At 29.0% G+C, this 16,014-nt stretch overlaps 1 protein-coding gene across 4 annotated transcripts in view; it reads left to right on the plus strand.

The window, feature by feature from the left end:
• The first annotated feature begins 13,401 nt into the window (after nucleotides 1–13,401).
• Nucleotides 13,402–16,014, plus strand: part of LOC100168886 (low-density lipoprotein receptor) — an 87,252-nt gene continuing 84,639 nt past the window's right edge. For 2 of the 4 annotated variants that reach the window (XR_001680096.2, XM_029488539.1), the window contains exon 1: nucleotides 13,402–13,957. Coding sequence is in view for 3 of the 4 variants with exons in the window: in XM_029488539.1 (XP_029344399.1) it covers nucleotides 13,882–13,957 (76 nt within the window). In the remaining variant the exon portion in view is untranslated. The remainder of the gene's footprint in view (nucleotides 13,958–16,014) is intronic. The other 2 variants (XM_001946668.5, XM_008188548.3) reach the window with 1 other exon arrangement.

Genomic DNA, 16,014 nt, shown 5'->3' on the forward strand with positions numbered 1-16,014 from the left:
TCATAATATGATTCATCAGATCTCCTGGCTGACAATGTCCACGTATATCTGGTTGATCTTCCAATGTTTGATTATTTGTGTGGCATTTCAAATAATTTCCAGATCCTACTTAATATTTGTTGACAGACGAGGCGTCCAAAGATAGTTTAGTTGTGTGTAACACAAATTTCATTCGCCTATAGACGTAAGAAGAAAATTGCCTATACTAATATTGAATTTTATATTTGTACAAATTGTAGATTGAACATAACGGAACTACATACAATTTAACCTTCACACAAAATTCAGATTACTTATTAATAAATGCAGTTGTCAAATCAATAGTTTAGTGGTTTTTAATAACTACCTAACGGATTTAATTCGAACCACTCTGATATACAGCAGTCACCGTTAAAAATAACTTTATAATGGAAAGAGATATCGTGGCAAAATATCATCACAATTAATAAGTATTGAATATTAAGAAACTTTTTAAAGTTGTTTATCCATTAAAGTTTCGTTTTAACGGAAATAGATATGACAGTGAAATACTTCTTTAAACGCTCCTGACACTAATAAGAACAAATTGTGAAATTTCCAGCGTATTTGTTTCAGTTGCGTCTTTTGACATCACTGGTAAAACAATATAGAAATAAAAATAAAAAGGTTAATTTGTCTGTATATAATATTATAACGTCGCAGTCACCACAAAATAAAATAAAATGTTATCCATGACGCAAAAAAAAAAATGATGAAATAAAAAAAAGTTGGGCATCCACGAAAATAAAAAAGGGAAATAAATTCGAATTAAATATAAAATAAAATAAAACATTTCTAACCTTTTTTTTTACTGGTTGCCGGTTGGATCAAAGATTTCTCTTAAAATTTGCCTTACACAACGTGGATCATTTTGCAAAAAAAAAAGCGTACAAATCCATACCATATTTTTTGAATCTATCAATCTCGGATATACCAACATCTATTTATAGACAATTAATTAATATCTTGTTAGATAACTCGAGAAGGTCAAGGACTATCAGCAGACCATTGGAATATCTGATATTATTTATAATAATAACAATAATATATAAAACTAAAAGTAATATCTCATTAGGTAATTGTGAAGTAATATAGAATAATAAAACATTGATAATAGGTGGTAATATATTTTTACTATTTCATTAAATAAAAAAAAATTCAAATTATGATTATATTTTATTAAGAACAGTTATGACTTATGATAAACGATAAACCTATTATTTAATCTTTTGTTAAAATATTATCAGTAGTACATTACATTAGATACTACATATATATTTTGGATGAGCAATATAGTCACTGATTAAAATTAATTGGATTTGTTTTCTTTTATTTGAGTATTACCTAAACGCGTTTTACTGATATGTAATCATTGATCATTTTTATTGAGTTTCAGAAAATTGTTAACCAACATTATTTACAGATTAGTCAAATTTTCGATTCACAATATTAATTTTAAGTTTGCTGATAATGTTTCCTAAGTGTACCTACCTGTATAATATTTTTGCAATTACTTTGTAATGTGTAAATAAACACATTCAATAGGCAGGTTAGAAACCACTTTTAATTAATCTTAAAATGTACAAAATAACTCTGATATTAGTTACCATGCTAATTAATTGATGAAAAAGTTTTTCAAACTTTTTGTATGATGGGGAGAAACTATTTGTCAAACTATTTTCAAACGCTAGAGTATTTTATTATTTAAAAATAATATGATAACACCAAAATTTGAGTTAAAATGGCCTATGTTTAATACACTACCTCCTATATACAAAGTGACTAAACTATTTAAGAGTATTATTTTATTAATATAAAAAAAATACAAAGCGTTATTATTATATTTCATTAGTTATAATAAATACAGAAATAATAATTTAATTTTCTGTTAAACTATAATAATTTACCTAATCAGTGGTTGAATTAATTTCTATTTATTTGGTGTGCTAAGGCCTGGTTGATTTTTTTTTTTAATAGACTAAGTTTTAAATTGTGAACCAAACCATTTTAAAACATTAAAGGTAATTTTATGTGTACTTAACTTTTCGGCTAGTCCAAGTTGAATGAGGCAATGGTGTTATCAAGCTCCGTCGTCGGTTTGAAACGATTGATACCAGCCAATGTATAAATTAACCACACGACTGCATAATTCCATTTATGTTACATTATGCTCTTATTTTCATTTATATGCTTAGGTACTTATACATTAAACGTATTTGGCTGGAGTACAAACTTGACGAAGATCTAAAATACTTGGAAAATGTATATACAATAATATTATGACAGGTACAGCTAATAATGTAAAATCGCTAATGGTCACCGCAGAGAAGTAAAAATTAAACATCGATCAAAAAAAATTATTTTTAAAAACAAAATAATCCAGTGTGTTTGTGAAACGCTGTCGAGACACATCATCCTGAAGTTCAAAATTGGAACTGTAGTTCAATGCATAATCTCAAATATCGAATAATTGTAAATAAGATGAAAATAATATATTATGTTTATTCGTAGCCAAACATACATCCATACCTATAGGCTATAAGTATTAACAGACAACTATGATGCTATGAATAATATTTATATTAGCATAGTAAATATAGTATATAGGTAAGTACTATGTGTAGTATATGTGTAGTAGAGCAGCCCGGTGGAGGTAGTTTTACTTTTTCAAAAAATTAAAATAATAACTATTTTAAATAAGTTTAATGTGTTGTTGTTTGTATTTTTTGCAACTGTGCTATAATTTAACGATCAAGTTTAATATTTACTCAATGCATCACACAAAAATGTTGTAATATCTGGTATAAGTGGTAACACTAGTGCCTACTCGGTATATTATTAACGATTTCGGAAGTATTAAATTATTATTATTATAGTATTAGAACACGTATTCAAAATAGTTATAAATTTATTTATTCAAGTAATATTTCAGCTGTTGCAAATGTTAGTAATCTTTAGACTGAAATATTTTTTATTAGTATTGAATAATTCCAAAATAAAAACTAAGTAAAGAAGTTATGCATTTTAGTATTTATAATAAAATTGTTGCATTTTAAGATTTTTAAAATACAAACTTAATTACTTGTAACTATTACTATTCATTATAGTGTAAACATTTTATATGTATATAACTCTATTAATTGTTCACTATGATTACCATCCACACACATGGAATGGGTAAATTTAACGTATTTCAACAAAATATATATTATATTATTACCAATATGATAATGTTAAAAAACTATTCAATTCGATATTATTATGAATATTTAACTTACTACGGTACCTATATAAGTAAAATATTGCGTTCTCTATTTGACTATACTTCAATTGAAGGTATTGGAGAACAGATGTTAGGGACCATGTGCTGGTTTTCTGTTGCCTTCCACATTAGGATTTGGGGGATGGTCGTTCATTACTACACATTTGTATACATAAGGATCACTCATATTGAACAACAATGGTCGATTTCATTCATAAGCGGTTCTTGGAAATTTATTTGTGAACCATACTTAGATTTTATACTAAGAAAAAAACCCTAAAACAAATCATATTATAATCATAATGGTAATTTTAGAAGTCTAATTTATTTTACAATAATAAGATATGGATGACATAATATAATGGTATACATTTTTAATTCAATTGATTGAATGTAAGTAAGTATTTCAATAAAATGAGATTTCTATAAATTTTATAAATACAAAAATTAATTCTATATACATATATATCATTATATTATTATAGCTTTCAGTAATTAGACAAAATATTGCATTTCGTATAATTTTCTTGTTCTCTGGTATTTCCAAACGGCCTTAACGGATTAACTCCATGCAACTGAAAAATTCGTGAACAACGATCGGGTTCATCGTCAGAGTTCGACTGGTACAAACCACATGAAACGTAATATGGTAATAGACTAATACTTTGTACTTCATAATAATATTATAGAGCCGATTTATTATTATTGCCTATTAGGCAACACTCCCACCCAACACGGTGATATGATTTAATGACTAGGTACCTATAACTTTTTATATAAAAAATAAATTGTTATATTATTGGTAATCAAAAAAGACTCCCATGAATCGTATTGTTATAATAATTATTAATATTGGCGGCTGTATAATAACAATAATATAACATTTCAGATACCGGGCCCACACAGAGTGAGATGATGTGGAAATGCGAAAAGGGAAATCTACAGTCTGATTATTATTATACAAGTGCTGTTCTAAAGCTTCCTCTCATCGTTCGATTATATGATGACGAATTGACATAGTCCGCTGGTAGTCAAAATTATATGACATAACGTCATGAAGTTGGTTATAGGTAACATAATAATATGCCGTTTTGTGTATACATATAGAATACGTAACCGCACAAAAATCGGTATAACGTACCTACGTAACGTAAAAAATTCTTAATCAGCTTAAACAAATGATAAAAATAATAACTTCCAGTGTGTAAAGAACAATATAATTCGTTATCTCATGAGCATACGAATAAAAATCTAAAATTATATTGTAGGCGTATTGTAATTAACACATCTATCAGTAACCAATGCTTTGCTTGTTTATTCCCATGTTTTTAATAAAACGGACGTTTACATGAATACATTTAATTATTTTTTTTTTTCAGGAAATTCAGGATACCATGATAAGATACATAGACTATACTGATTAAATCGCTATTTTATTTAGGCAGTTTTATTATTTAACAAAATATCGAAATATCAACCACAATAGGTATAGGTAATTTATTATTACATAGTATATATATAGTTGCCTATTTATAAGAACAATTCACACTCACAGTATGTGTTCTTTAAACCACACGTACATGTGTTACCATAAAAATATAATAGGTAGGTACCTCCCTATAATATAATAGGTAGATATGCATTCCAAAATTAAAAATTCGATTGAAAATCTAAAAGCTTAGCTATTGTTTACATTATATTAAAATCTTTCGGAATATACATATAGATGGATAAATTATGGTATTAGATGTGCGGATGAATAAAAAAAAAACGATTTAATGCATTTCACATTTAATGTAGAATAGTTAAATTTCTGTGAATCTCTATTATTATTATACTCGCGTTATATTATTATAATGGTATCATAATATTATACCCATCGGTGTTTAGTATGGATTTTATTATAAGTTTTGTAATTAATTTCACACGCAACACTGTTAAAATGAAACCAATAAACAATTTACAATGCACGTGTCATGTATTAAGTCTAAATTACTTATTTAAAGAGTTGCAGGATTTATGTAGTAGATTTACTTAGTTTAAATAATCTATTTAACAAAGTGAATTTACTACACAACTTGATTAGGTATGCAGTAATCTCTAAATATAAATTAGCAAATAATATATATCATGAATATTAATGTTCATTAAATATAATAGAAAATAGCAAATCATTAATAAAAAATTCCCTGGCATTCATTCAAAATGTACATAGTTTACAAAATGTATATCTTCGGCGCGTAATCGATCGAAGTTGACGAAATTTTAGGTACCTATTTGATATTTGTACATTTTGTTAAACGTTGTAGGATTATTATAGGTTTTCTTTCTATTCTGAAATTAGAATAAAACTTCTTACATTTTATAATACAATACAATTTATAACAAATGTCAAATAGATAAATTATTTGAATTGAAGAACATAAGATACTAATAAAATATTAGTAAATGATAGTAGTATTATGCTTAATATACTGACTTAATATACTTATTATTGTAATAATAAAAAAATACATAAATATTAATACTATTCAGTATTGTCGTTTCACTACTAGAATAGTAAATCAATAATTGTGTTTACATTACTAGGTATAGTAATTAAAAAAATTGTTATTATTTCATTTAATGAAAAAATTTAAAACACCCACAAAAGATTTCGTATTGCATACACTTATTGACATAATATAAGTACAAGCTACGTGCAATATTTATGAATTCATTGTGATTTACAAAAATATAGTTTATCGTTTAAGCTATTTGTAAGTAGCCTGCATTGTATTATAGGTACCTACATAATTATTTTTTTTTTTTTTGAACGATCAATTTTTTAAATTGTTATTGTTTCAACAACTTATATAGGTATTTATAATTTTACATAGGTAAATATTTCGTTTGATGTTAGCATGAAATATTGAAATGTAGGTACATGTACTAATGAATTGTATTACCACGATTGATTATGCATTCACGGCATCCATGACAATGCATTTCTATATCAAGCTAGTTGGGCAACAATAGATTCAGCAGATTATTCTCATATTCAATAATAAACGTAATTGATACATCTTGATAAATTATGTAACGTATAGCATCAATGAATCGAGAAACATTTCACAAAGTCTTTTAACATTTAAAAATTCGGTAAAGAAATAATAATTTTTTTGAAAACATTAATCTCGATTTCATATATTATACACTTTGATGAGATTTACTATGGACATCTTTACATTTTGATATGTTATATATAGATATAATTATATATTATTCAGTTGATTATTAAACGTGAAATATGAAAATATATAGGTACTTTAAAACAACTTACTTATGTAACACAGTTATTTTTACAAACGCTCTTAAATTACTAACTTATATTATCACCAAGAAGTCAATAATAATAATAATCACATTTTTAAAAACTATAAATAGTTGTGATCATCTACAATGCTAGACCTATTAAAAATTGTTTTAAAATCTAGACCTATTAACAATTATTTGTTATTAGGTCTATGATTGTGATAGAAGAATAGAGGTAGACGGATGTCTATAACTTATAAAAATCGTGTTCGATTGGTTAAAATAAAATCTCTATAGGTACCACAAAAAAATGTATAATAATAAATTATAAGTGTTTCCGTTATAAAATCATTGTTTCACTTTAACATAATTATAGTGCCACCTGACAGATTAAATTAGTAAGTCTTTAAGCCAGGTCCATTTTAGACTTCACTGTGGGTTATCAGGTATTGTGCAGGACTATGGTGGATTAATTAGCAGGTTTTGATGAATAAAATGATAGGTGCTAGGCAGTACATGATTTGTTTAACTAAGTTTGAACATTCAAGTCATTGTGGAGATTATTATTCTTGACAAACTAAGAATTAAACGTCACTAACGATTTCACAGTTTCCCAACGCAAATCGACTGAAAGTCCTGAATTGTTCTTAGGTTGGAAAGTATGGCAGAGTCCCATTATTCTGAATGCCATAGGAGCACAGTAGTCTGATAATATATTAATCAATTATGAGTTTATATCTGGTAAATACTAGGATCGAAGAAGTGGGTGAAATAGGTCTGGAGTTGACTGATTTTTAAGATGTTGAACTTGAGTTGACGCGTTATCTGTCAAACGGCATGGGTACCCAAGCATATGATTTTCAAGGTGGTGAAAATTAAGATATTATTAAATTAGACTGGGGAAAGGAGAATTCTCCTTGTGAAAATGTGATAAAGTATAAGGATGATTTTGAAATCATTATCTTTTATCCTCCAGCATTATAATTAAATTATGTTGAGATGTTTTTTTAGACACTGTCTGTGGGTTATTTTTTGATGTAGATATAAAAAGATTTCGACGTGTTCTGAAAAAAAAAATTGAGTATAGAAAAAGAGCTATGTTGCTTCCTCGGAGGACTCTTATTATAGCTAGCATGGAGAAATTTACTGAATAGCTATTGTTTACTCGAACTGAAAAAGTGCGCGGTTTTCAATGTAATATTTGCCCAGAAAGTAATAATATGGAGCCGGTTGAAATTTTGCAGGTTTAAAAAGGATCCTTTCGTGTAACGCTCGATCAAAGGCCTAAACCACGCATCGAGGACTACTGCTGCGTTGTATTGCTTTGTTTCCATACCTGAGGTCGATAGTGCGAGGGATTTAGTGCATGGTATTATGGTGATTGGTAGGGTGCTTACTGCTTAGACATGAATAAAAGTTAGTGATTTGGAATGATGTCGGATTTGTCCTGAAACGGTAGGTGCTTAATAGTATTTTAAGAAGAAAAATTGTTAGTCGTTTCCAACCCATAGGTATTAGAGTGTTACTATTTTTTATTAACATTAATAATATAGGTATTGATTTACATAAACTTGATATAGAAATAAAACTTATTTAAATTTGAAACCTGTAGTTAGTGCACATAATAAATAGTTAGGTACCTACTATACATAGATAACTATAATTATTTTTGTTTTTTTTTTATATTTAACCGTTCAAGTTTATATGGATAAAAATATTAACTTATCTCATTTAGAAAAATTTCTATAATTTTTTTTTTGCGCTCTAGTGTGATTGCACAATCACATATGCACGCAATTATTTAAAGTGCTACTTTCAATTTGTTTAAATGCCTAACTAAATGTTATGTTAAAAAATTATCCTCTACTATTTCTGCTTACAATGGTTAAGACAATTATACCTATATTTGGTGTCTAATAAATTATTAAACCAAGAAATATTTATTTGTTTACTTTGATTTAAAACCATTGTCCACAGCAACGCTGCCCAATTTATTTTAGAAGCGGGCTACAATTTCAATCACATTTTTTCACCCGCGGGCAAATTCAAATGCGTTGAATGGATTTGGGCAGCCTTGGTCTACAGCATGAATAAATAATCTAATTTATTATTATATAAAAATGTTATTTTTTTTATAATTTTAACCACTGTTTTCTGTTATAGATAAATAGATTTGTATAAACATGATTTTAACTTCACTCTAAACTTTTATTTTTCAAATAAACGGAAAAAAGTTAGTTATTACAATGATCAATTGATCTAACTAATTTATTAAATAAATTAGTCAATAAAACAACTATAGTTAAATTAAAAGACGTTACTATACTAAATTAGTCCGTCAAAACTCAAATATACTTCAATACATTAACTTTAAGCTCGTAATTCATTTTAGCTGATGTATATTTGCAATTTTAAATATTATACTTGTTGATTGTGAATTTTATTATAATTTATACCGATAGATAATAATATGATGAGCTACCTACTAGCTTTTAATTTTTATCTTTGTTTTATAATAATCCAAGTATATATTTATATTAATTTTATTCATTATTTTCAAAGATAAATTATTAGCAACAATTTAAATAATTTAACACTATACATATCAATATGATGTAAAGGAGGAATTAACTATTTTAAAATTAGTTAACTACACCAAAGCTTTCAACCATAGTCTTTACGTTGAAATTGTTTATTTATAATCGTCTTAATAGATAATTAAATAATAAAATATCAAATATATACACACGCTTAATTTTTAAAATTATCTTATTGTGAAAAAAGATAAATAACTTAAAACATTAATATTAAATGTTAGCTATATGATAATATATATTTCATTTGAAAAAAACTATATAAAATTTTAACCACATTAGCTGAAAGTATATAGTTCAAAGTTATTGTACGAAATAGTCAATAGAATAGAGAAATGTATTAGTCGGAACCATTTGAAAATGTCATAAATATATGAACTAAATACACAAAAATATAATATATTGATTACTCATGTATTACTTGGTTTAAAAATATCTAAAACCCAGTATAAAATTACATATTAAATATTATACGTGTAATAGTATAAACTTCTGCAGTTTGGCAGTTGACGATTTAAGATTTAATTAGTTTGTAAATCCATTAAATTATTATAGTATTTTAATAAACTAGTTATAACTTAAATACAAGTACTTAAAAACTAAAATAATAAAATCTAAATATATGCAAAGGAACTTATTCCTGATGGAATTGTATTCAATGGAATGTGATTAATTCGGTTTCATGAAAATAATTAGAATCTATACAGATATTATTAAGTTAGAACTTTTTATTTATATGCTTTACAATTTTATGGTAATCAAGTCGAGCTTGACTTAATGGTGTATCTATAAGTATAATAATTTTTTGTTTAAACTTCTTGAATTATAAGTTGTATGCTTATGTATAACATTGCTATAATACCTACTTTATAAATATTATATAGATTAAATAGATCTATACTTTCAATAATTAGTAATTATTAGTAGCTTTACAAAATAAATTGAAATAACGATAAAATGTTTATATTAATTATTTTTACAAAATGCATCAACCAATACATTTGAATATTTACAGTTATATTATAATATTATATTATTAGGTAATATTGTTATATTGACTCACATATTATATACCAAATATATTAACCGATAGTGTTAGGTATGAAATATGGCTTTTATAAAAGTTTTGAAATTTGAAATTTGAAATTTAAATACTTATTGCTTGTGATAAATGGTAATCAACTGTTTGTATAAAATATATGTTCTGTATTTTTAATATATTATATTAAGTACCTATAGGTACTTGTAAATTTTAAAACAAGCAGGCCTCATGGTTATATAAATACTTATTCATTTTCAAATCATAATTCATAATTATTTGTGTTTTCTGCTTTTCTTTTAGAGATATATGATACATATTATATTATTTTAATGTTTCATTTGATTCATTACATTTTCTTGTTTTCTTTGTTTCACATGTGAATGTTTTAGTTTTTAACCAGCTAGTAAAATAAATAATATAAAAATACATTTATATTATGTAATATGTATAATAGTTTATTATTTTTGTATTATACCATTTGGCCGGGTTGTATTTGCTGCAATCAACCAACAAAAACATGTCAGATTTTAATTAAAACTGGTAGGTAATAAATATTAGTTTATATTACCTACTGATATAGTATATAGTCGGTTCATAAAAAATATCATACCACTAGAACAGTTAATAGTAAGTACCTATCTCTAAGTAACGTAAACAAGTTACGCGGCAATTTAAATATATTATATTTCCAAGAAACCTTTTGAGAAACAAAGCAAGCAGTGTTTTTAACTGATGTAAAATATGAATTCGTGTAGGTACATTCACTTTACTAGGATTGCGCGTGTTTTCTTTACGGGGGACAGAAATGATATTAAGAATATATACTGTTGGCTTTGACCAATAAACTTAGTAATAAAATTTATGTAACGTACCCAGACGAAGATTTGTACCGAAGGAAAATGTCAAATACGCACATAACAATGATATACCTACGGAAAAAATAGGAATAATATACATTTCTGAAATTATACACTCGTCTCGCTCGCTAGTCTCGGCCAGGGTTAAACGTGGTACCATGGGAATCGTGAGACTGTGAGAGGATAATATTATGATATTTTTTTAAATATTTAAGTTATATTTTTCCTATAAAAATTGTTTGATCGGTACCTAACTTACAATAAGAAAACATGTTATTTTTTTGCTACCTTTGTAACGTTATCAAATCCATCTATACATATTATAATATAAATGATAATAATTCATTCAGTATAAATATGTAAGCTTGACTTATTTTTTCAATCTATTGTGCATCACACAAAATACACGTACAAAATACATCTTATTACAGTTCGTTTGTTCCATTTATTGTTTCCTATATGTATACAAGGTTTAAAACTAAAAATTAAATCTGTTTAAATAGAGTTTTATCGATTTCGTGGGTGTTGGGGGGGGGGGGGGGTCTGGGATACAGAATTAAAATGAATACTCAACAACGACGTGACGTTTATAACGAGGGAGAAAAGAGAAATTTTTGAATTTTTTTTTTTTATAATCACGTGAACGAACGTCATCACTCTCTTGGAAATGACGTGAATATTACAACAATAATAATAATATTATGTAGATATTATATTATAGCCGTATAGTCATATATAATTGTCGTGTTATCATCTGTACAATAAACGTCAAATAAAATATTATAAAATATTACCTATATAGTACGTCTTGGCCGAATCGATTTCGCTCACCGACCGACGGACACGACCGTGCGTTGATCGACGATATTCATAGTAGATGCTTAAGAATAAGCTATACTTATGACTCAGATGAAATTCACAAACGAGTCTTTGAGAGAAGAAAACTAAACTGAGAAAAGAAAAAAATATTACTTAAATTAAGGATGGTTGAGACCCACCTAGTTCAAACATTGCTTTTAGTTACCAACACACATTTTTTTTTTGCAATAATAAAAATTAGCTTTAGCAATAGGTAGGTGCTTATTCTTAAGCGTCGACTATGAATACGGCCCTAAGAGGCCTATCTCAAATGGTTTTAAATATTTTTTAAACGGTGAAAGAAAATAATATAATTTAATATCGTTATCGAAAATCGTTCATTGACATGGGCGAAACTATACGAGTCAGGGCCGCATTTAGGGGAGGCCCTGGGTACAACTACCCCGGGCGCCAGTATTTTAGGGACGCCAAAATGTTGTGGCCAGAAATATGTTTACTTGTGAATTATTAAAATTTAATTATTTTAATTATTTTAATAACAGTATTATATATATATATAGTATATTAGTATTATGCTGTTTGACATTTTTTTAATTAATATTAATTTGCATAGTTTTATATAATTTTATTTTATTTATTCGTGAAATACCTACAACCTACTTAAATATTTAAAAAAAAACAATTTATATGATGAATTTATTATAAGCAAGGTTTAGGTGACATAAATTCAAATGTATCTTTGCGGAGAGAGGATCAAGCAATATTACTAAACAATATTTTTAAAAAAAGCACATATTGTAAAACAAATATTCTTTTCTGTGCTCGAAATCTAAAAGGTTAATGAGGATCTATCTCCCATATTTTCCGTGGGTAGGCCCCTTAGGGGGAAGCAATTTCTTTTCACTGGAGCTTAGAGGGCGCCAAATGTCTAAATGCGGCACTGATACGAGTGTAGACCTATAAACGAATGGACAACGCTCGGAGAGAGAGAAGTCAGGGGTATGATATCGAATGAGTGAGAAAAGAAACAAAGTAGTAAAATATATACAGTTCCTTGTGCGGGCTCCTTCACTATACTTTATGTTCTTTCACTCTCATTTATATGGTTATAATATGATCACCTAGGATTGTCCATTAGTTTATAGGTCTGTGGCGTAAGGCCTGTCATGGACCTAGTACAACTGACTGGCGTTAACACGCCGACTCGATACAGTTTAAATAAAACACTTTATTTAAGAATTTTTTTTCATGCCCGTCATTGATTGTTGGGCCCGTCCCAATAAAATTGTCTAGTTTCGCCCGTAATAATATCAAATTATGTTCACCAGATACGTGGTCATACGTCAGCGAACGCTGTGTAGGTATAATACACGGCAGTTGTAATACACGAGCTGCGTACGGAATAATTGGCGCGCGTGTAAGGTAGGCTGCGGGGGTCGGACCCCTCTCCCGGCCGACGCGGCGGCGGCGACGGTTGCCGCCGACGCCGCCGCCGCGTCACCGGCAATCCGTTCGCGAGCTAGTAGGGTCCAGCCACCCAGTCGTCAGTCGATCGTTTCGCTGATACGTCGCGTGGCGTTCCGTTCGCGCTGCCCTCCTGCGTGTTATATTTATTCGTTTTCTGTCGATTTTTCTCTCCGCGTGTTTATAGTAGTTGACGACCACAGTTGATTTCTTGCCGTCGGACGCAGTATTTTCGGTATTTTATTTTTTAGAATCGGTTAGATTAATTGTCAATTTTTTTACCGATTAATCGCTGTTCGTTTCGATCGCAAAATAAATTTGCCACAAACACAATACCATAACTCATACGTCGTTCGGATCGCGCAATCTCGCTCTGTACCGAACAATATTATTGCCCGGAGTGTTGTTTTTTTTTTTTTTGCGACCACGCACAATATTATACGTAGTACCCACTTAAGTCGCGTACGCGATTCATTTAGAAAACATCGACAGTAGATAACTACAATATTGATACATATTATTTATTTAAAAATGAGGACCGGCGCCGGAGCCGTCGTTTACGCGATATTATTGCTATGTTTTGGCGGCACATTCGCCCAGTCCACAGGTGAGTGTCTAATTTTATATCGTAACAATTATGATAATATATCGTGTACCTACACTATAATTCTCTAATGAGGTGCCAATAAAAATAGATTTGACGATGTGTTAATTTTTCATCTGTCGCCTTTTTATTGCCCGCCGCGTATCACGGGAATAGGTATTTCGACTCAGACCCAACTCTCCGCGGCGGTGTCAAGTCATCAAAAATCCGTTCGATGTAATATTTTAGACGAGCGAATATAATTTGAGTTGAAAAATAGCTTTTTTTCTCCTCCGTTGAAGGCTCAAAAAGTTTCCGCGTATAGGTTAGGAAGTATAAATAAGTAGTAAAAATCACTAATTACAATAGATATTTTTTAGGAATAGGTACCCAGGTACCAACTAAAAACGACTTATTTACGGTGGCACACAAAGTGTAAAACTCCCCGACCACCGTCTTATGTATTCTCTATAGAGTGAAACTACAAAGTCAAAATTATTAATATATCGCAAACATAATTTACACAAATCATTTTATATACATAATAATATACTAAATGCTAGTAGGCCGTAATTAGAATCTTGTCGGTTGTCAATAGATACGGGCAAAAATGTACTTTCAACCAAACAGGAAACATAGGTAATTATTAGTCAATGAGACATTGACCATATTTTTTTTTTTTGTACATCGATATTAAAATTCATTGCAGGTACATATAATATCATTAAAAAAAATTATATATCACATTGGTACACCAGAGGTTTTTATTTCATCTTACAAGTTACAATATATGCCTAGTGGTTGGTACGTTATACTGCTTTAATGTTTTTAAAAATTGTTGGTGGGAATACAAACGTAAAAACACCTGGTCATGTTAGGTTTTACGATATACGCATAATAGTAGTTATCGACACGTGCGTTTGTCGTTTTCCCGCGGTTTTCGCGTGTGCTCAATTATTATTATTATTATTGTTATAGTGATTATATTTTATATGATTTTCTTCAAAGTGCATAGTAAAAGTAAATAAAAATAAAATGTTTCCTTGTGTAGGCATCGTAATCTGTATACCCAAAAGCGTGCAGTTTTGATAAGACGCGGTCTATTCCTTATAGTTGCCATGTTATTTACCCGTGAATAAATAACCCTACATATTATTCTATATTTCTGTACGCATTTCGAGAAAACTCGGAGAACGTTAGATGGTATGCAATACTGCTGATTACGGGGGCGGTGGGTTAGGCAAAACACCCGATGGCTGTCTAATGGGGCAAAACAGCGGAACTCGGGATTTGGCGTGTGCGGCGTGGGTGAAATTGATGGTTCCCCATAATATATTATATACACCACAGGTATATACACACCTCAGGTATTATATACGTATACGATATATTATTATATTATTATATATACGGGAAGAGGTTAGATTAACGCCTCTCGACTACATACGTGGAATTCAAATTTATCCGCTACCACCTCAGATAGTCAAATCAGCGGGTGATGAATTGGCGCGGGCATGCCGAAACGCGTCTCGAAAAATTACTTACACCACACTCGTTACATATTATTGAAATATGAAAATAATGCGTTGAAGTATGAAAATCACTGCTGAAATGTATTACGTTGGCCGAACAGAATTCTCTGAATTGCCGTATCCGAATAAATTATTTTTCTTTTTTTGTAGAAGTAGTAGGTTAGACGTAGGCACCAACTAGGTAAAACAATTTTTAACAAGTTGTAACAGACTAATAAAGTGCCAAATATTTTAAATTATTTTTTTTTAGGTAGTACAATTTTAAAATAAGTATAAATGTTATAGCCTCGTGCGGTTCCCAACCTTTTTAGTTCTGCGCGGACCACTAATTTATTGAATTATGTGTATAAAAAACTTCGAGGCCCACTTACAGGTATAAAATATTAACAAGCACATAAACCGAAAACGATAGAAGAAATAAAGTCGTTCATAAAATCATATAGAAATCTCTATGTTGATACTAATTAAAATCTGCTGACCCCTGGCTTATAGACTCTCGACCAGCATCCGCGGCCCAGTGCCACATTGCTGGTGTTGTCACAACAGCCC

The sequence above is a fragment of the Acyrthosiphon pisum genome, chromosome A1 (assembly GCF_005508785.2).
Source record: "Acyrthosiphon pisum isolate AL4f chromosome A1, pea_aphid_22Mar2018_4r6ur, whole genome shotgun sequence".
NCBI lineage: Eukaryota > Metazoa > Arthropoda > Insecta > Hemiptera > Aphididae > Acyrthosiphon > Acyrthosiphon pisum.